The 23236-nt window shown below is 39.7% G+C and overlaps 1 protein-coding gene across 1 annotated transcript in view; it reads left to right on the plus strand.

Moving 5' to 3' along the window:
• gigyf2 (GRB10 interacting GYF protein 2) overlaps positions 1–23236 on the plus strand; it is a 220117-nt gene that overhangs the window by 165206 nt on the left and 31675 nt on the right. The window contains exons 15-18 of the mRNA XM_060834883.1: positions 11570–11736; positions 16871–16983; positions 20343–20471; positions 22858–22958. Of these exons, the coding sequence (XP_060690866.1) occupies positions 11570–11736; positions 16871–16983; positions 20343–20471; positions 22858–22958 (510 nt within the window). The remainder of the gene's footprint in view (positions 1–11569; positions 11737–16870; positions 16984–20342; positions 20472–22857; positions 22959–23236) is intronic.

Consider the following 23236-nt stretch of genomic DNA (forward strand, 5'->3'; position numbering starts at 1 on the left):
GCTCTCATTCAAATCATTTATGTAAATGACACAAAGTAGAGGACCAGCACTGATCCTTGTGGCACTCCACTGGTCACAGGCCTGCAGTCTGAAAAACAACCCTCCACCACCACCCTCTGTCTTCTGCCTTTTGAGCCAGTTCTGTATCCAAATGGCTAGTTCTCCCTGTATTCCATGAGTTCTAACCTTGTTAATCAGTCTCTCATGGGGAACCTTGTCAAATGCCTTATTGAAGTCCACATAGATCACATCTACCACTTTGCCCTCATCAATCCTCTTTGTTACTTCCTCAAAAATCTCAATCAAGTTTGTGAGACATGATTTCCCATGCACAAAACCATGTTGAATATCCCTAATCAATCCTTGCCTCTCCAAATACATGTACATCCTGTCCCTCAGGATTCTCTCCAACAACTTGCCCACCACTGAGGTCAGGCTCACTGGTCTATAGTTCCCCGGTTTGTCCTTACTGCCCTTCTTAAACAGTGGCACCACGTTTGCCAACCTCCAGTCTTCTGGCACCTCACCTGTGACTATCGATGATACAAATATCTCAGCAAGAGGCCCAGCAATCACTTCTCTCGCTTCCCACAGAGTTCTCGGGTACACCTGATCAGGTCCTGGGGATTTATCCACTTTTATGTGTTTCACGGCATCCAGCACTTGCTCCTCTGTAATCTGGACATTTTGCAAGATGTCACCATCTGTTTCCCTACAGTCTATATCTTCCATATCCTTTTCCCCAGTAAATACTGATTCAAAATACTCATTTAGTATCTCCCCCATTTTCTGCAGCTCCGCACGAAGGCCACCTGCTGATCTTTGAGGGGCCCTATTCCCTCCCTAGTTACCCTTTCGTCCTTTATGTATTTGTAAAAATTCTTTAGCATCTCCTTAATTCTATTTGCCAAAGCTATCTCATGTCCCCTTTTTGCCTTACTGATTTCCTGCTTAAGGATGCTCCTACCTCCTTTCTACTGTTCTAAGGGTTCACGCGATTTATCCTGTCTATACCTGACATATGCTTCCTTTTCTTAACCAAACCCTCAATTTCTTTAGTCATCCAGCATTCCCTATACCTACCAGCCTTTCCTTTCACCCTGACAGGAATATACTTTCTCTGGATTCTCGTTATCTCATTTCTGAAGGCTTCCCGTTTTCCAGCTGTCCCTTTACCTGCAAACATCTGCCCCCAATTAGCTTTCGAAAGTTCTTGCCTCATACCGTCAAAATTGGTCTTTCTCCAATTTAGAACTTCAACTTTTAGATCTGGTCTATCCTTTTCCATCACTATTTTAAAATGAATAGAATTACGGTCGCTGGCCCCAAAGTGCTCCCCCACTGACACCTCAGTCACCTGCCCTGCCTTATTTCCCAAGAGTAGGTCAAGTTTTGCACCTTCTCTAGTAGGTATATCCACATACTGATTCAGAAAATTGTCTTGTATACACTTAACAAATTCCTCTCCATCTAAACTCTTAACACTATGGCAGTCCCAGTCTATGTTTGGAAAGTTAAAATCCCCTTCCATAACTACCCTGTTTTTCTTACCGATAGCTGAGATCTCCTTACAAGTTTGTTTCTCAATTTCCCTCTGACTATTAGGCAGTCAATAATAAAATCCCAATAAGGTTATCATCCCTTTCTTATCTCTCAGTTCCACCCAAATACTTTCCTGGATCTATTTCCAGGAATATCCTCCCTCAGCACAGCTGTAATGCTGTCCCTTATCAAATATGCCATTCCCCCTCCTCTCTTGCCTCCCTTTCTATCCTTCCTGTAGCATTTGTATCCTGGAACATTAAGCTGCCAGTCATGCCCATCCTTGAGCCATGTTTCTGTAATTGGTATGATATCCCAGTCCCATGTTCCTAACCATGCTTTGAGTTCATCTGCCTTCTCTTTTAGCCCCCTTGTATTGAAATGAATGCAGTTTAATTTATTAGTCCTACCTTCAGCCTGCCTGCCTGCCCTGACTGTTTGACTCACTTCTGTTCTCAACTGTGCCAATCTCAGATTGATCTCTTTTCTCACTATCTCCCTGGGACCCCCCACCCCCCACCTTACTAGTTTAAATCCTCCCAAGCAGTTCTAGCAAATTTCTCTGCCAGTATATTAGTCCCCTTCCAATTTCGGTGCAATCCGTCCTTCTTGTACAGGTCACTTCTACCCCAAAAGAGATTCCAATGATCCAAAAATATGAATCCTTCTCTCATACACCAGCTCCTCAGCCATGCATTCATCTGCTCTATCCTCCTATTCCGGTCTCAATACCAGAAACTTGGTGGTTCATGCTACGTTCCCCTGAGAACCCATCACCCCCTACATTTTCCAAACCAGCATACCTGATTGAAATGGGTATATCCACAAACGACTCACGCACTAGCTGCCTACCTCTCTTACCTTTTCTGGAGTTAACCCATTATGTGACTGTATCTGAGACTGTTCCCCCTTCCTATAACTGCCATCCATCACATGCTGTTGCAAATTCCTCATCACTTCTAACTGTCTCTCTAACTGATGCATTCAATCTGATCAATTCGCATCCAGCAGCATTTATGGCAGATATAATCCACGGTAATCCTTAAACTCTCTTTAAACTCCCACATCTGACAAGAAGTACATGTCACTGCAAAGGCCATTTTTGCTCCTTCACAATCTGCAGACCCGGAAAATAGCACCGTCTTATTCCTCTACAAACACTACCCCAGGTTAAATTAATAGTTATGGCTTATGTTTTAAGTTTAATCAAGAGGCATATCTCCAAAAACATATAATCAAGAAAGAACCTACTATATTCATGATTGCAGATTCTCTGTAGGCCCCACTTAAAACAACGATTAACATATCTGATTCTATGCTGTGAACTTTGCCCAACAGTTCCTCCAAGATCAGTTGTGAATTTCACTGTTTGTTAATTTTCCCAGATGCACTCCGTTGTCCAGCGATACACGAATTCAAACATCAAAGGCAGTAACCGTGCCTCTCTCTACCTCCTGCAATGACCTCATCATGTGCTTCCTTTGTCTGTCCTTCTCCCTTTTTTTTCCAAAATTCCAAAACAATGCAACAGCATATGAAACAGTAATTGCTGCTCCTGGAATTCAAGGAAATCACCTCCAGCACCTAAAATACCTCAGTACTGCCCTTGTTTGTTTTGCCAAAATGTAATACCAACATCTTATCAAAATGCTTACCTAGTCTCTCTCCACAGCATTTTAGAATCCTTCCTTATGGCCTTGGCTACCCTATGTGTCTTTTCTCCTCTTCTGGATCTCCTCCAAAATATTTGCTATTAATGACATTTTGCGCTCGGCCTTCTGACCCACGATTAATGGCTCTCTTCAGCTGTCACTCCCCTTTCAGGCTCTCGCTGAAATCTCTCTCTTTACTTTAATATCTGAAAGTCTTGATTAACCAAACATTGCAAAACTGATGTAGCAGTAATGTGGTTCAAAGTAAGGCTAATATGTGGCTTGGAGTGGAGCTTCCCATGTATTTTCTGCCTTTATTCTTCTCTGTGTTTGAAAGATGCTGTCAAAGGAGTTTTGACAAATTGTTATTGCAGTGAATCTAATATATGGTACATACTGCTACCACGGTACATTTGTGGGGAGGGTGTTGAATATTTGCAGGGGTGGAAAGAATACTGATCAGTTGCTTTGACCTGAGTGGTGTCAAGCTTTTTGAATGTTATTGGAGCTAAAGTTATCCAGGCGAGAGGAGAATATTGCACATTGCTGACTGATGTCTTACAGATGACGGATGGTTTTGGGGAGTTTGGGGTGAATTACTTCATAGCTAGAATTCTCAACCTCTGACTTGCAGTTATAGCCGGTTTTTATATTGGAATGATGGTCTTTGTATCAATTTTTTTGCTGCAAGAGCCAGCACTCAACTAATTTTTTTTAATAGTCAGGGTGATGATCATGTCAAGGATGCTACATTTGACTGTTCTAACCAATTAGTTACGTTCAATTCTGTCTAGAAATGGCATTGTTATGGGTCTGTCAGGGCAGTTCAGATATTGCTGAAAATTCAAAAGTGACAGACAATGAGACTTTAAGTTGCTATGTATGTGTGTGTGAGAGAGAAGCGAGTTCTATGTTGGGCTGTTGTTAGTTGTCTTGCTAAAGGCACCTGAACTTTATTCGTTCTGTCTTTGGGGCTCAGAGAAGTCTTTGAGCATTTGTGTGTAGTGAGGGCTCAGGATGTCCGAGGAGCTGGGATATGGAAGATGTTGCTGCACGTTAATATCTCAATGCAGCAGAGAATGGGTTTGGAAAACCGACAGCCAGTGATCGCTTGGTCTAACCGAGCCAGGTTAACGCTCAGGAATCCAATCGAGGAACAATACTGCCTTGATAAAGTTTGCAGTTTATAGAAAAATTGGAGTTGTGACGGAGAGCACGTGCTAGAATCTGATTTTCAAGAATTCAGGAAAGTAAGTTGGACCATCAAAGCATGAACAATAATAGAGGCAGACCATGACAGAATGGTTTTTTTAAGGAATTGTAAAACCAAATAATCAGAAGTAAAGAATTCTAAGCCCTTGTAAGTATTAATGAGCCCAGCATGGAGGAGAGGGTGAGCCCTGAAGTGGTAGGCCCAGTGGTAAAAGATGGCACCTGAGTATTGGTGACTTTAATGCTAGTAGGGTCTGGTGAGGCAGCTCATATACATACATGGACCCTCTTAAAGCTATATCTTTTTGTCTCTTATTCTTAATTGGAACCAATGATATAGGAAGGGGAAAGGTTGAGATTCTGAAGGGAGATTAGAGAGTTAGACAGGAATTTAAAAAGTAGGTCCTCAAGGGTAGCAATATCTGGATTACTCCCAGTGCTGCGAGCTAGTGAGGGCCGGAGGAGCAGATGAATGCATGGCTGAGGAACTGGTGTATGGGAGAAGGATTCACATTTTTGGATCATTGCAATCTCTTTTGGGGTAGAAGTGACCTGTACAAAAGGATGGATTGCACCTAAATTGTCAGGGGACGAACATACTGGCAGGAAAATTTGCTAGAACTGCTTGGGAGGATTTAAACTAGTAAGGTGGGGAAGTGGGACCCAGGGAGATGGTGAGGAAAGAGATTGATCTGAGACAGGTACAGCTGAGAACAGAAGTGAATCAAACAGTCAGGGCAGGCAGGCACAAGGTAGGACTAATAAATTAAATTGCATTTATTTCAATGCAAAGGGGCTAACAGGGAAGGCAGATGAACTCAGGGCATGGTTAGGAACATGGAACTGGGATATCATACCAATTACAGAAACATGGCTCAGGGATGGGTGTGACTGGCAGCTTAATGTTCCAGGATACAAATGCTACAGGAAGGATAGAAAGGGAGGCAAGAGAGGAGGGGGAGTGGTATTTTTGATAAGGGATAGCATTACAGCTGTGCTGAGGGAGGATATTCCTAGAAATACATCCAGGGAAGTTATTTGGGTGGAACTGAGAAATAAGAAAGGGATGATTATCTTATTGGGATTGTATTATAGTCAGAGGGAAATTGAAAAACAAACTTGTAAGGAGATCTCAGCTATCTGTAAGAATAATAGGTTAGTTATGGTAGAGGATTTTAACTTTCCAAACATCGACTTGGACTGCCATAATGTTAAAGGTTTGGATGGAGAGGAATTTAAGTGTGTACAAGACAATTTTCTGATTCAGTATGTGGATGTATCTACTAGAGAAGGTGCAAAACTTGACCTACTCTTGGGGGGGAAATAAGGCAGGGCAGGTGACTGAGGTGTCAGTGGGGGAGGGGGAGGACTTTGGGGCCAGAGACCATAATTCTATTGGATTTAAAATAATAATGGAAAAGCATAGACCAGATGTAAAAGTTGAAGTTCTAACTTGGAGAAAGACCAATTTTGACAGTATTGGGCAAGAACTTTCAAAAACTAATTGGAGGTAGATGTTCACGGGTAAAAGGACAGCTGGAAAATGGGAAGCCTTCAGAAATGAGACAACAAGAATCCAGAGAAAGTATATTCCTGTTAGGGTGAAAGGGAAGGCTGGGAGGTATAGGGAATGCTGGATGACTAAAGAAATTGAGAGTTTGGTTAAGAAAAGGAAGGACGCATATGTCAGGTATAGACCGGATAGATCGAGTGAATTCTTAGAAGAGTATAAAGAAAGTAGGAGTATACTTAAAAGGGAAATCAGGGACATGAGATAGCTTTGACAAATAGAATTAAGGAGAATCCAAAGGGTTTTTACAAATATGTTAAGGACAAAAGGGTCACTAGGTAGAGAATAGGGCCCTCAAAGATCAGCAAGGCAGCCTTTGTGTGGAGCCACAGAAAATGGGGGGGGGGGGGAGAATACTAAATTAATATTTTGCATCAGTATTTACTGTGGAAAAGGATATGGAAGATAAATGCTGTCGGGAAATAGATGGTGACATCTTGCAAAATGTCCAGATTACAGAGGAGGAAGTGCTGGATGCCGTGAAACGCATAAACGGATAAATCCCCAGGACCTGGTCAGGTGTGCCCGAGAACTCTGTGGGAAGCTAGAGAAGTGATTGCTGGGCCTCTTGCTGAGATATTTGTATCATTGATAGTCACAGGTGAGGTGCCAGAAGACTGGAGGTTGGCAAACATGGTGCCACTGTTTAAGAAGGGCGGTAAAGACAAGCCAGGGAACTATAGACCGGTGAGCCTCACCTCGGTGGTGGGCAAGTTGTTGGAGGGAGTCCTGAGGGACAGGATGTACATGTATTTGGAAAGACAAGGACTGATTTGGGATAGTCAACATGGCTTTGTGCGTGGGAAATCATGTCTCAAACACTTGATTCAGTTTTTTGAAGTAACAAAGATGATTGAGGGCAGAGCAGTAGATGTGATCTATGTGGACTTTAGTAAAGCGTTCAACAAGGTTCCCCATGGGAGACTGATTAGCAAGGTTAGATCTCATGGAATTCAGGAAGACCTAGCCATTTGGATACAGAACTGGCTCAAAGGTAGAAGACAGAGGGTAGTGGTGGAGGGTTGTTTTTCAGACTGGAGGTCGTGACCAGTGGAGTGCCAAAAGGATCGGTGCTGGGTCCTCTACTTTTTGTCATTTATATAAATGATTTGGATGTGAGCATGGGAGGTACATTTAGTAAGTTTGCAGATGACACCAAATTTGGAGGTGTAGTGGACAGCGAAGAGGGTTACCTCAGATTACAACAGGATCTGGACCAGATGGGCTAATGGGCTGAGGAATGGCAGATGGAATTTAATTCAGATAAATGCGAGGTGTTGCATTTTGGGAAAGCATATCTTAGCAGGACTTATACACTTAATGGTAAGGTCCTAGGGAGTATTGCTGAACAAAGAGACCTTGGAGTGCAGGTTCATCGCTCCTTGAAAGTGGAGTCGCAGGTAGATAGGATAGTGAAGAAGGCGTTTGGTATGCTTTCCTTTATTGGTCCGACTATTGAGTATAGGGGTTGGGAGTTCATGTTGCAGCTGTACAGGACATTGGTCAGGCCACTGTTGGAATATTGCGTGCAGTTCTGGTCTCCTTCCTATCGGAAAGATATTGTGAAACTTGAAAGGGTTCAGAAAAGATTTACGAGATTGTTGCCGGGGTTGGCGGATCTGAGCTACAGAGAGAGGCTGAACAGGCTGAGTCTGTTTTCCCTGGAGCGTCAGAGGCTGTGGGGTGACCTTATAGAGGTTTACAAAATTGAGGGGCATGGATAGCATAAATAGATAAAGTCTTTTCCCTGGGATCGTGGAGTCCAGAACTAGAAGGCAAAGGTTTAGGGTGAGAGGGGAAAGATATGAAAGAGACCTAAGGAGCAACGTTTTCACGCAGAGGTTGGTATGTGCATGGAATGAGCTGCCAGAGGATGTGGGGAGGCTAGTACAATTGCAACATTTAAGAGGCATTTGGATGGGTATATGAATAGGAAGGGTTTGGAGGGATATGGGCCAGGTTCTGGTAGGTGGGATTAGATTGGGTTGGGATATCTGGTCGGCATGAATGGGTTGGACCGAAGGGTCTGTTTCCATGCTGTCCATCTTTGGCTATGATCCTATCAAAATGGCGCTGGATTATGGTGACGAATGAAAGTTTTCACTGTATTGCATTTCACTAAAATATACGTGACAATAAATCATTCATTTCATTTTAATGAGATTTGGTAATCCACCGTGTTGAAGTCTCGATTTGGAAATCCATGGGGTTTGCTTAATTGCATTTGTTATCTGATGTTTTCTGTGGTGGTAAGGCATCTTTTGTTGGTTATATATGCTTCACGTTATATTTGGGATTTATAGAATGTTATACCTTTGTGCTGTCTCAACTTTATTTGTCTATCTTTGCATGTTTGTTGGAGTAATACTTGTGGTGATCTAGTTATTTGTTGACTAAAGAAGCTTGATTTGAATTGTTGAATCTGGTTTAGCGTTAAATCTAAAACCTATAATTTGGTCAAATCATCGCATAGGTTAAATTTAAACTTAGGGCCAGTAAAGGAGTGGAACCAGTTAGAAATCTGTTTATTCCTCCAACCTCAGTCATCATAATCTGGCTGGTGCACTCAAATTTCTGGGTTAGTGATAACACCAGGATGTTTATTGTGGATGATTCACTGGTGGTAGCACTCCAGGAGTTAGATTTTCCTTTGTTGAGGCTGGTCACTGAGAAGCACAACCCTGAATGTTGTTTGTGTCTTGCTGAAGCCTTGGCCTACTTCAGTTTTGTAAAAGTTGAATGGTGCTGAAAACTGATAAAAAGCAAATATTTCCATTTCTGATAAGCGGGGAGATCATTGTAGAGGCTAAAAATGCTCCATCCAAGAATGCCATCCTGACGGTTTCTTGCTGCAGTTGTTGTACGGTTGAGACCCACGTGATCTATTTCTTTGTCACTTCCAGATTCAGTTACCTTATTCCTATTTTAGCGCTACTAAGAAATTGAGCTTGGCCCTTGTCCTAATCTAGTCATTTGTTACCCTGATTTTGGTGATAGGCCTTCACACTCCAGTTTCCCAATATCTCCAAGTTAATTTTCCCATCCCCTCCTTCAAATACTCTCAGCAACTGCACTTTTATCAACCATACTCTGAATATATAATGCCTGCCATTAATCTGAGAACATGATTAAGTGCATCACTTATATGGAAGGAAGAAGCTGTGCCCCTCAGTGGCTGACTTTCTACTCTCATCTTCCATACTATTCATTGACTCTTTGTTTAGATGGGCAGGAAGGAAAATTTTTAATTATTTGGCTACTGTCTTTGGATTGGCCAGATACACTTCCAAATTGTTTACAATCCTGAGTGGGTCGTGTAAGCTAACTTCATAGTCACGTTTGTCCAAAAGCTAACTACAGCAACATCTGGAATTCTGAATTGGAAACAAACACTGTAAACACTTGGGTCTCACAGTATCTTTGCTGCAAACTTAAGATATTCTCTTCAATTAATCTTTCTTGCTGACCTTGCTGGAAGCAGCCATGCCCATCCTGAATTTTTACTGCTGATGTTCAAACATGTTGGTGAGCTGCCTAATGTTTCAAACAGTTGTACTTGATGACTGGAAGTAAATCAATCAGCAGCCTAAGACCATAACCTACTTTGTCTGCATTTATCTGAATGGTTTCAGTTTTTAAAATCCAAATATTGAGAAACGGAACCTTTTAAAATTTTTTACTGAATTTGATTTTGTATCAAAGCTATATTGTAGCTTGAAGCAAAGAATCCATTTATGTAAAAATTCATAAGATCCTGAAATGTAACATGAAAATAGGTTTTGGGGTGTTCTGGTCATATATAAAGTGTTTTCATAAGTGCAAATTCTTTTTCCTTTAATGACTGTGCGTTGTGTTCCCTCATCTTTTAATCCTGTATCTAATATAAAAATTTCTTTGATTCATGTTCTTCATCCTCTGAAAACCTTGACTGTCGAGTTCCCCTCATCTCCTCTTCTCCAGTGAGTAAAGTCCCAATGTTCTTATACTTCAGTACTTTTACATAGAGAGACCTACCTCATGGTTGTCTAGACCTCTTTCAGTAAATTTAAATCTTTGATATGAATGGAAACCAGAACATGGTATTCTAGATGCGGCAAGCTTTGTTCTGTTATTAGTGTGGTATCCTAATTTTTTCTTTTGTTAAAGGTGTCTTTGGTCTAATTTTCCCCCGTTAGACCATGTCTTCTGCCATCACACAAAGATGGAAAATATCACTTGATTTGAGGAAGATGTAAGCAGGACATGTCTATTGCTAGAAAAATTTAATCTTTCAGTTCCTGTTTACTACTTGTCACTATTGTGTGAATATATCTATGAAAGTTCTAGCCCACTGTTTTATAATTTAGATTGAAGTACAAAGCATCAGTAGTCATGTAACAGAGATAGCATTTGAACTTAGAGTGCAGTTGTGAATTAAGCATTATAGATGTGCAGTTAATGTCTGCTTCGAAGTACTTTATTCTGTATTTTTCATTATGATTGCATATTTTATTTCTGCAGACAGCCATTTTAATGTTTGGTTGCTAATAACTGTTTGTTTGAACAGCAACAATAGAAAAGGAAAAGATTTTCATTTATGTGGCATCTTTCATAACTTGTGCTTTAAAACATCTAGAAGGCAACTACTCATTTTAGATTCCAGCCCTTGCTAACAGGGATTCTTGTCAAATGAAACCCATATAAATTCTTTACCTCCATTTTTGTGGCACTGAAGTGTTGGACACTTTTTGGTATGTAGGTGGCAAAGTCAAATTCTTAATAACAGAATCTCTAAATCTTCCCAGGAATTGCTCTTTTTAATTCTGTAAAAAAGTTAAAACATCTCTGGAGACTGAAATGCCTTGCTGAATATTAGAGATGGTCTACTTTGAAAATTGTGCTCTTTTTATCATGCGGTTAAAAAACGCTAAATGTAGGAAATGGCTGCAAAGTCGGTTTACTAACTATCTTTAGCCAGAATTTTAAAAGGCAACATTGCTATCCTGGCAGTACGTGATTTGTGCTGAACTGAATTTTTTTTTGTATAACCTCAGGATAACACGATAATACACTGTGGAAACTTTTTATTAGTGAGGTTTGAGAAGATTTGTAGCTCAGGTTGAGGTTCTGGGTGTAGGTTTGCTCACTGAGCTGGAAGGTTCATTTTCAGACGTTTCGTTACCATACTGGACACCATCTTCAGTGAGCCTCTGGACAAAGCACTGGTGCTTCCTGCTTTCTATTTATATGTCTGGGTTTCCTTGGGTGGTTGATGTCATTTCCTGTTCTTTTTCTCAGGGGGTGGTAAATGGGATCCAAATCATTGTAAGTGTAGATGGCATTCTAACCGGACCTCTATCAACAAACACATTTGACTTGGATCCCATTTATCAACCCCTGAGAAAAAGAACAGGAACAACCCAAGGAAACCCAGACATTTAAATAGAAAGTAGGAAGCACCAGCAGTGCTTCGTCCAGAGGCTCACTGAAGATGTTGCCTAGTATGGTGACGAAATGTCTGAAAATGACCCTTTCAGCTCAGCAAGCAAACTGACATCCAAACCTTTTATTACTTGTATTAAATATGTATTCTTAATTTATTCACACTCTCTAGGACCTTTCACTAACCAAGAAATGGCAGAATGGTTCCAGGCTGGCTACTTCACAATGTCTTTATTCGTAAAGAGAGGCTGTGATGAGGGTTTCCAGCCATTGGGAGAGGTTATTAAGATGTGGGGCAGAGTACCTTTTGCTCCAGGAACGTCTCCTCCTCCATTGCTGGTAAGAGGGTTTCCATAAGATCTAATGGAAAATGCATAAATATTCATTTATGGTGATACCTGTGCATGATATCAAGCTAAAATGTAAGTGAATTGTTTGTAGTATTATTTGGCTATTTCTAGTTGGATTGGCAAGACAGACATCAGTAAAGGTATTCTTCATAAGATAGCATTGTGTAAAGTTTGTTTGATTCAATTTTGCAGTTATATTTTATTCACATTTTACCCATCATGTAAATTGCCCACCACAGAAGTACAAGTAAGCCATCCTGCTCCGCCACCATTCTGTAAGATCATGGCTAATTTAATTAGATCACATCCCCACCTCGCCCTGGTAATCTGTCAAACCTTTGCTTATCAAGCATCTATCTCTACTGTAAAAGTGACCCTTAGTAAAATAATATGATCCCTCATATCTCAAAGCAGGCATCTCTCTTTTTAAATAGTGACCCCTAGTCCTTCTATAAGAAGAAACATACTTTACACATGAACAGTGTCAAATCCCTGATAGCTTATGTTTAGTTCAATCACCTCCTACTTCAGATTCAAGACTAGCCTATCCAATCTTTCCTCAACACAAATTGCCTATTCCAAATATTTATCTAATAAGCCTGTGAACTGCTTCCAATGCGTTTACATCTTCCTAAAATAAAAAGGCCAATGCTCGACCTATTTCTTCAGAAGGGTTCTGTGAATAACTGAACGATGAGCTCCCTACTTTTGTATTCAGTTCCCCTTGTTTTAATTAATTACATTCTGTTAACTTTCCTAATTACTTGCTGTACCTGCATATAAGTCTTCACGCACTAGAACCATATCTCTTTACACCTCTGAGCTGTGCAATTGTTCATGATATAAATAATGTTATTTTATTATTCCTGCCAAAATGGGCAGTTTCATGTTTTCCCACATGATGTTCCATTTGTCAGGTCTTCGCTCACTTGTTCAATCTATCTCTTATCTTTTTTTGTAACCTCCTTATGTCCTGTTCACAACTTGTTTTCCTACCTAGTTTTGTGTCATCCACAAATGTCGCCACCATTTCTTTCTTTCTTTCCTTCATCCAAGGAGTCATTCACAATCTGCATAAATAATAAAGATTTGGGAATCAGAACTGCATTTTCAAAATTTGCAGACCTTGTGGGATATAGTCAATATTGTGAAGAGCAATTTGGAATGTAAGGTGACGCTAGTAAACATGGGACATAGTCATGTGTTTGACAAATGCACTTTGATATTAAGTGTGATATGTTATACTAGGAGAGCAAGGAGGTTCTCAGGACAAGATCTGTATGCATTTAGAAGCAAATGGACTTATTAGTGATTAGACTGCATGGTTTTGTGCAGGGGAGGTCGTGCCTCACTAACTTGACTGGGTTTTTTTGAGAAACATTGTGAATAGCATGGATAGAGTCGAAAAATGAGACTTTCTCCCAGAGTGGAGGTGTCAATTACTGCAGAACACAGGTTTAAGATACAAGGCAAGGAGGTGGGAGGCTGGTGTGGAGTTTGACATGTGCGAAGCAAGTTTTTGTCACAAAAATTGAGTGTGCCTGAAGGTGGTGGAAGCAGACACAATAGCAGCATTGATTAATGATGGAAAAGCAGTTAATGAAGTCTGTGTGGACTTCAGTAAAACCTTTGTCAAAGCCTTTTACAAAAGGTAAAATCTCATGGTATTTGGGTGAGCTGGCAAGATTGATATAGAACTGGCTTAGTCATCGGGTAGCAATGGAGGAACGCATTTTGGAACTGAGGGTTTTGACTAGTGGTATTCCATAGGGATCAGTGCTGGGATCCCCTACTGTACGTAGTCTGCATTTGGAGAAAAATGTAACTGGTCTAATTAATAAGTTTGCGGATGATACAAAGATTGGCAGTGTTGCGGATAGTAAGGAGGATTGACCGAGCATACAACAGGATATAGATCAGATGGATGTATAGGTGGAAAAAGAGTTTTTAACCAGTCAAATGGGAGGTGATACATTTTGGAAGGTCAAGTACAGATGGAAATTGTACAGTAAGTGAGAGAACCCTTAGGAGTATTGATATGCAGAGGGATCGGAGTGTGCAGGTACATAGATTACAGGCCAACACAGGTAGATAAGGTAGTAAAAAAAAAGGCTAATAGTCTGTTTGCCTTCATTGAAAGGAGCATTGAGTCTCAAGATAAGCAGGTTATGCAGCAGTTTTTGGAACTTTAGTTAGGCCACATGTGGAATATTGTGGGCAGTTCTGGTCACCACACTATCAGAGGATGTGGGTGCTTTGGAGAGGGTACAGAAAAGATTTACCAGGATGTTGCCTGGTATGAAGAATTTTAGCTATGAAGAAAGGTTGGATAGACTGAGTTTTTCCACTGGAACACAGGAGTTTGAGGGGCAACTTGAATGAACTTTATAAGATTGTGAATGTTATGGAAAGTATGAAACTTTTCCCCAGGGTGAAGAGGTCAGTTACTAGGGGACAGAGGTTCAAGGTGTGAGGGGAAAGTTTAAAAAATGAGGTAAATTTTTCACAGGATGGTGAGTGTCTGGAGTGCTTTGCCAGAGGAGGTGGTATAAGCAGATGTAATAGCATTCAAGATGAATGCTATTATGTCCTGGACGAATATATTAAAAGAAAGGGAATTATTTTGCATTGCTTGGGTAGCAGTCTAAATGGAGCAGTGGAATAAAAGGAACTGGGAGGCATGTGTGCAAATCAGTAAGTGATGACGGATGAATAAAGGCACTTTGGAGACAAAATTGTGTATTTATTTCTAGACTGATAGAACTGGTCATGTTTTGATCCTTTGTGTACAGTTCTGGTCATTTGTTCCTCAGAATATATTTTTTATCGTTTAGATAAGACAATTGAGGCAAAGACGTTGACTAAAATAGCGCCAGAATTGAGAACATTTCCTCAACACAAGCTGAGCATGTTGGAGATCTATTCTTCAGAAACTAAATTGTGGGAAGAGGGGTGTTTTGAACTAATGGGAGCCTTAATAATTGAGAGAGGGGAGATCAGGTAGATATAGAGAAGTTGCTTCTGGTTGTGGAAAACGGACTACGCCTAACTAAAAGACAATAAAATAGAAATGAAAAACATTGATTCTCTTTATTTTACTTCATGAGAATTAAAATAGTTTTGGAATTACGTATGGCATTAAGGTAGCAGCTGACATACTTCAAAACAGTTATTTGGAGAAATTTGATATTTCATAAATATAAAATTAGGTATTTTTAAAGTCAGAGGTTGTTCATGGGGTAATTGTGAGTTGGCACACAATTGCAAATAGTTATACTTTATTCAAGAAGATATAACTTTTTTCCTTGTGTTTTGCAGTAGACCTGCCACATAACAGGAGTGTTCAAGCCAGTACTTTGGTTTATGGATCATTTCCATCTGCAATGACTTGACAGTATAGTCTATGGAGGTTCAGAATTTCTTGATTTCCATGTTCTCTGTCTTCAGATGATTAGAAATTTTTGTCATTTGCAGATTTAGGGAAGGTGACCACAAACTCTTTTGCCTTCAACACAGACACACAAATATGGCATTATGATCAAAATATCTCAAAAGATAATTGGTATGAGGTCCTTTTTATAGATGTGTTTTCCCAGATGATAGGTCTTACAAGTCCATTCTTGGGATTGGATTTTCCAAAACTTTGGAAATGTGTAAGTTAATATTTTCATCTCCCTGTACTTTTGCTCCAGAGGTTTCTGAGCACTCTTTCCCCCTTTTTTTCCCCCCAAGTCAGTCACCTGTATTGTTGGATCAAATGAATTTGATGTCTGATTATATTCAAGTTCATTTTTTTTGGTTCTGTCAGGAGAACATTCCCTCGATTCAAGATTTTGCTCACTGTTGTTCTGGAGGAATGAGAAAAAATTGATAGGTCTTCAGAAGAAAGGTGACCTGGCTTTTAAAGTAAACTTCTGATTGATACTCAAATTAACTGGCATTTTAGTATTTGGCAAAAGGGCGTCTAACACTTTGTAGAGGTGCACTGATTAGGAGATTAGATTTCGCTATATTGTGCACCTTGCATGCTATTACTACTTGGTATTTATTACTCTGAGTTGAGTTTGTTTTGGAATCTGGCTTATCACCAATGATTGGATGGTACCCAAAGATTTTGTGATGAAGTATTTAGGTTTATGCTGACTTGGCTGTTTTCATGCATCCTATAACTTACAAGGAAACAATTGAATATTTATGATCTATTTTTAGTTTTTGGTGTAGAGTGTTACAGTATATTAGCCACATTCATGATGTAGAATTTTTTAAATGCAGCTCCACGATGCAAGATTTTCAATGATGATAAAGCCAAAGATAAGTTGTATTTGGTGATATGTAAACAAATTCAAACCACGTTTTTGTTTTATCTTAATTAACAAGAAATGAAATTCAGGAAAATGTAGGCAAAAGTATTTGACTTTCACTTCATCAGGAAATATAAATGAAATATACTGGACAGCACACTTTAATGCAGTGCAGATAAAGGTCCATGTGATGCAATATGCCATGATTCAGCAAAGTTAGTTTGTGTAGATGTATAATTTCTGAGTTATAGACTCAGACAGCTGCACAGCATGGACACAAACCTTTGGTCCAACTCATCCATGCTGACCAGATATCCTAAACTAATCTCGTGCTATTTGCCAGCATTTGGTCCATATTCCTCTAATCACCACCTGACTATATATATACCTATCTGGATGGCTTTTAAATGTTGTAATTCCGCTTCCTATGGCAGCTCATTCAATACACCTGCCACCCTCTGCATGAAATGTTTGCCCCTTAGGTCCCTTTTTAAATGTTCCCCCACTCTTCTTAAACTGGACTCCCCTACCCCAAGGAAAAGTCCTAGTCTATTCATCCTATCCATGTACCTCGTGATTTTATAAACCTCTTTTTACGCCATTCCACAGCCTCCGACACTCCAGGGAAAATAGCCCCAGTCTATTCAACCTTTCCCTATAGCTCAAACCTGCCAACCCTGGCAAATCCTGATAAACCTTTTCTGAACACTTCTAAGTTTCAGTATATTCTATTTCAAGACTTGTGGACCTCTGTTTCATTGTGTATCAACAGAATAGCTCGTTTCGCAAATAGTTTCTTTTTCTCGTTTGTTTTGTTTTTAGGGTGAGCTGGACCAGGAAAGACTGAAGAGACAACAGGAGCTTGCTACCTTGAATTTGTATCAGATGCAGCAGATACAGTGCCAGCAGCTTCTGCAGGCACAGCTTATGACCCGGTAATCTTTAAAACAATGAACTATTCTTAGATTGGATGTTGCCCATGTCCTAGAGAAGGTGGTGGATTGCTTTCTTGAAATACTGCAGTAAGGAGTTCCAGGATTTTGACCCAGCAACAATGAATGAATATTCATGAATTCATTTGGCAGAATTCTAACTTTTCAAATTCTACCCATCACAAGGAAACTGAGTAATTAGCTCGATCAGATTTGTCCTGTTTTCATATTCAGAACATACCAGGCCAGTTTTCCACACTGAGAACTCAGTGCTGTGCTGGAACAGCTTAGGTTGAGGCATAGTGGGTTATAAAGCACATAGCTTTACCACTATTGCCAGGGCATGAATAATTTCTTGACATCAGGTGCAGTGAATTATAATGGCTGAAGATTAGCATCTATGATGGGGACAGCAAGAAGTGGATTATCTACATGGCACACCTGGTTGAAGATAGTTGCAATTGCTTTACATTGTATTGTGTACCCCTATCTTTGGAGGATGGGGATATTTGTAGAGTTGCTTTCTCTTTACGTCATGGCTCAATGGAGCAGGGCTGCAGAGCTTTGATCTGATCCTTCGGTTGCAGGATGCTTAGCTCTGTCACATGCTACTTCTGTCATTTAACTTGATAGTAGTCCTGTTTTGTAGCTTTATCAGGTTGACTCCTCACTTGTGGGTATGACTGGTGCTGCTCCTGGTTTACCCTCCTGTGTTGTTTCAGCTAGGATTGATCCCCAGGATTGATTATTGTTGAGAAGGTATAGGCAGGGCTGTGGCTATATTGAGTACGGTTTTGCAGATGGTTCATAGTACCTCGTGGAAGCCACATTTTTACCTATTAACTTATCCCATTCACCACCGTAATGGTGCCACGCAATCTATTTAAGTGTATGCAGAGGAACCTTGATTATCTGGCATTGATTATCTGAATATCGGATTATCTGGCAAGATCGCATGGTCCCGATGCTTGGCTAAAGTGTTACCTGGCATTCGATTAACTGACTTAAATACCTCCCGCCCGTGTCCTTCGGATAATCAAGGTTCCTCTGTGCTCAGTTTAAAGACAACTACGTTGATGTGGACAAGATCTTTTTGGTTCCTCACCACCTTTGGCCGGTACATTTTGCAGTTACATCCTTCAGAATTCAGACAGCTCTGCCAGTTGTGATACTACAAAGCAATGCCTAGTAGTGGACATTGAGATTATCCACCCAGAGTACATTTTATGCCATTGTTACCTTTAGTATTTCCGCAAAATGGCATTCAATATTCAGGATGGAATGTTGATTCAGAGCCAAGGAAGGGTGATAAGTTCCTTGTTCACGTTTGACCTGATGTTGTGAGATGTCATGGGATCCAGATTCATACGTTGAGGACATAACTCCAACCTAGCTGTATATCCATGACCTGCCACTTTGGACAGTGAGATATTCTCAAAGGTAATGATGCTGTCTGGGAAATTAACTGGAAGATATATTGTGGGTGTGGTAATCAAACTGTTGTTTGACTAGCCTATTGGACAATTCATTTCAATTTTGGCATAGCCGCTCCCTTGTTACTACAGAGGATTTGGCAGAGTTGAAAGGGCAAAGTACACTCTTGTCATTTCCAGTGTTAGATAGTCCATCCAGTTTTATTTCTTCTGACTGTTCTGTGATGGTCTGATGCAGCTGAATGGATTGTTAGGCCAGTAGAGGGCAAACATATGACATAAGTCACATGTAAGCCAGATCAGGTAGGGACACCAGATTACCTCCCCTAAAGAATAGTGAATTTACTAATAATTGAATTTTAAAATCTCTTGTTGACATATTGAGATTTGAATCCATGTTCCCAGGGCATTAGCCAGAAATCTTTGGACTTGTAGGCAAATGTTATGCCAAATTGTTTGAGGTTAATATGGAGCCACTTGCTAAAAACAAATAGCATACAAGAGCGTTTTCTAACTTGCTGCCAATGTGATATGATATTTCATGGAATCATACAGGATGGAAACAGACTCTTTGGTCCAACTCATCCAAGCCAACCAAGTTTCCAACCAAGACTAAACTAGTCCCGTTTGCCTGGGTTTGGCCGATATCTCGCAACCGTTTCTATTCATTTGCCTGTCCAAATGTCTTTAAATGTTGTAACTGTATGCATCCACCACTTCCTCTAGCAGTTCATTCCACATAAGCCAACATCTGTGGAAAGAGTTGCCCGTCGGGTCCCTTTTAAGTCTTTTTTTCCTCTCAGCTTAAAATAATGCCCTCTCGTTTTGAACTCATCTAGTTGATAAGAGATTTTCAACATTATGGTCAAGTAGAATAGAGTAAACTGTTCCTGCTTGTAAAAGGAAGGCGTAGGTTTAAAGTGATCTGCAAAGCAAGCAAGGGTGAGTTAAGAACTATGGCAGACAGCAAGTAATTAGGATGTAGAAGGCACTGTCTAGGAGTACAGCTGAATCATTCTGGAGAGGATTGGGTGATTATTTGGATTAAAATAATGTGTTGCAAAGATACGAGGAAAAAGCAGGAGATTAGCATAAGGTAATAGTGCTGGTTAATGACCTGTATGGTAGGCTGAATGGCCTCCTTCCGCACTGTAATGATTCCGTGAATTATCTGAACACCTTGCTTCTGTCCACCATTTTATCTTCCTTGCTCCAAGTTTGTTTGCAACGTGTTTTGTATGTCTGTCTTGTTCAGTTACTTATGTTGACAGATTTTAATTTTATTCATTGGAAGTCATAACTTGGTGAGAATGATACTGAACATTAAGAATTGTGCCTGATGATTGGTGGTTCCAGTTCTTCTGGGTATGTTTTTATATTTGAAAACAGTCAACTAATGCATCAGGTCATGACTGGGTAATATAGTTTGGTAATTGCAAGAGATTAAGCTATCGATAGGTTTGTGCATCAGTTGAAAGCAGTTACCCTAATGTCTAAATGGTCTTCATTCCTCTTTTATAAATTAAGAAAGTTGGGAAGTTGAATTGAGTTACCAGAGTCCTGAAAAATTAGAATGATGGAATGTCAAGTGTGTAAGAGTTAAAAGATTTATGACTGGGACCTGTAGTGAGAGTATGTTTTATGATGAACGAAAGGCATAAATTGATAAAAGTGAACTCTGCTGAACTTCTCATTTGAACACAATTTGAATAAAAATGTTGTAACTATTACATTGCACTCAAGATCAGTTATTATACCTAAGGTGGTGCCATTCAAATGTGATGAATTAAAGTTCTGAGAAATCTATTATTTTGCACTATCATTATTAAAATTGGATCTGAGAAACTATTTGTTACATTATATGTGAATGTTGGAAATCCAGTTCCTGTTTAAGATTGGTATCAATTTTCTGTGAAATCATTTTTAAAGGCAACAATATGCACAAGCAATAGCACATCATCAAAAGGCAGCTGTGGAAGCCATAACAACGCAGCAGCAACAGCAGCAACAACAGCAACTAGCCGTCATACTTGAGCAGTTTCAAGCCTTAAAGTTAAGGTAACAATTTTTGCAATTCAGTATCTTTAGAGGGAGAGGGAAACTCTTATATGCACCTTTTTAGGAATGGTATTGGTACACACCCACTGCTTTGGTACGAAGTGTTTATGTCACATAAATCGAAAAGGTAATCTGAAAACACTGTAGAATGTAAGAAGGTTGAACTCCTTGCTAATATTTGCCATGTTTAAGTTAAGTTCTGATATGAGGTTCTCCAGCTTTTTTCCATTCATCCCAGGTTTATTTTGATTTTGTTTTTGTTGGTTTATGCCAAATTTTGACTCTAATTTAACTAACACCACATTTAAAGTGGAAACATTGAAAATTGGAGAGTGACCTCTTTTTGGCAGTTCAGTCAGAGATGGTGTTAGTTGGCTACAACAACTCTGGGCTGCAGAGAAGATACTTTGGAGTTCCTCCTATTTCTGATTACTGATAAAAGATCATTGCTATGTACTTCTTTTAAAGAGCAGGATTTTTCTCTCATTTGAATGTGTTCACAAGTTAAACCTGTGAAGAATATTCACTTCAGAAATAACCATCTCCAACAATGGAGAATCTAATCCTTGTCCCAGTGATATTCAATGTCATTATCATTACTGAGACCCCCAGCCTAGGATTCCCATTGACCAGAAGCTGAACTAGACTAGCCACATACTGTGGCTACATGAGCAAATCAAAACCTGGGAATTCTCTGGCAAGTAACTCATTTCCTTTTTCTCCAGTGCCTATCCAACATCTAGATGGGAAATATCAGCAGTGGAGTACTCCCCACTTGTCTGGATTGGTGCAGCTCCAACAACACTGAAAAAGCTTGACATCGTCTAGGGTAAAATAGCCTGCATGATTGGCACCCTATTTACCACATCAATACATATTCCTGCATCAGTTGCAGCACTGTGTGCCTTCACTCCTGCAACCCCTACCACCTAGAAGAACATAGGTAGCAGATACTGTAATCATCACCACTTGCACATTCCACTCCAACACCCACGTGATCCTGACTCAAACTTTATTTCCGTTCCTCCACTATCACTGGATCAAAATCTTGAAACTCCCTTCTTAACAGTACTGGGCCTGAGCCCACACCCCAAGAAAGCAGCTCTCCATTATCTTAAACAGGGAACAAATGCTGAATGAAATGATACTTACCCAGTGAATGGATAAAAGAAATTTTTGATGCCACGTGTGAGGGGCTTGTACCCAGAAAAACAAATCAATACCTTTTAAGAGATTATTGATGATTAAAAAAAAGGGGATAGATATGTCTTTCAGTGAAAAGTTGATATTTAGGGAGAAAATAAAGAAAATGCATTTCATTTTGTGTCAGAATGATGTAGCCGAACCTTTCCTAACTGAAAGATAAATAGTTTTCCAAATACAGCTGAAAGCTTTGAAGCTAAGGTGTCACAACTTCATGGAAAGAATATTTCTTTTGGAATTCAAAATGCTGTCTTGTTTGCCACTGAAAAGCCGCTGTTGTATTATTTCCACGATCTCTTGTCTTTCATCACTCAGCTTATATAATTTTTTCCATTTAATTCTTTGTGATGAATTTTCATATCCAAGGATTGTTTTCTTGATTCCTTGATTGTTTGTTTATTGTACTGTTTGGATTAATTTTATGTTTCTTAGTATGAAAATGCACTATCCATAAAATCATCTTCCAAGAAGCTCCCTTTTTCTAGTCTAGAAATTGACCAACATCTTCCTATCTCTCCTATGTGAGACTCGTGTTATGTTCAGGGATATTTTAACTTCCTACAAAGATAGTTTAAACTCTGCAGCAGATGCACTTATTCCAAGCTGATCAAGTTAATTCATTCAAGATCCTTATTAAACATGTATAGCAGATCTCACAAAGTGCACAACAAAAATATTAGCTGTAGAGTTAAATTGGTGCAGTCATCAATTTTTCACTGAACTGGGCAGGCACCAATTGGCTCAATTGGCAAGATGGTAAAAGTATGTGAGAAAAATGATGCCAATGGCATTCATATCATTCCTAATGGTTGTTCGTAGAAGTCTACCTCCTTCCTTTGCCCCATTCTTGATTCAAAATGGTGTCTCTCAAGATCTGTAACTGTTTGTCTTATTTTAACAAAGCAGACTTTTTTGACTTTAAGTCACCAGTAATTTTTTTATAATTAGCTAATGTTCAACTAAACCATGTCTTGTTAGTTAAGTCACTGAACCTTGCATGGAGTCGTCAACGAGATATATATTATCTGGCATCTGATTATACCTCATTGGAGAGGATTCATTGTTACATGAAAGAAACATTCAAAATTATCATCTAAGAACAATTTTTAATACTGTATCAAAAATTGACAAAATTTAGCATTTGCTCCAACTGAAAAAGTAAGCACTTTTCATTTCCACACAGATCCTCAGAGCAAGGTCTGACGCCTCCAGCAACACGTTCCATGAGTGTGCCTGATAGTGCCTCAATATGGGAATTGCAGGCTACATCATCTCAACCCTCAGGTAAATATTAAGAAATTAAGTTACCTTAGAGTTTTTAAAGAAACATTAGGTTTTTTCAGTAACTAGAAATGACACCACATTCACTGTTTGGGACTAGATTTTGATGTCTGGCTTATTGTATGTGACAGTTTAACTGAGACTGTTACCTGAAAGTGATATCACTAGAAGATAGTATTGTCATAAAAACATGGTGTTGGTTGGCGGAATGGTCTGGATGGCTAATTTGCGATGCAGAGTGATACCTAACAGCAGCAGCTGTGGTTACCATGAAGGACTCT

Source organism: Hemiscyllium ocellatum, chromosome 13 (assembly GCF_020745735.1).
Source record: "Hemiscyllium ocellatum isolate sHemOce1 chromosome 13, sHemOce1.pat.X.cur, whole genome shotgun sequence".
Classification (NCBI taxonomy): Eukaryota; Metazoa; Chordata; class Chondrichthyes; order Orectolobiformes; family Hemiscylliidae; genus Hemiscyllium; species Hemiscyllium ocellatum.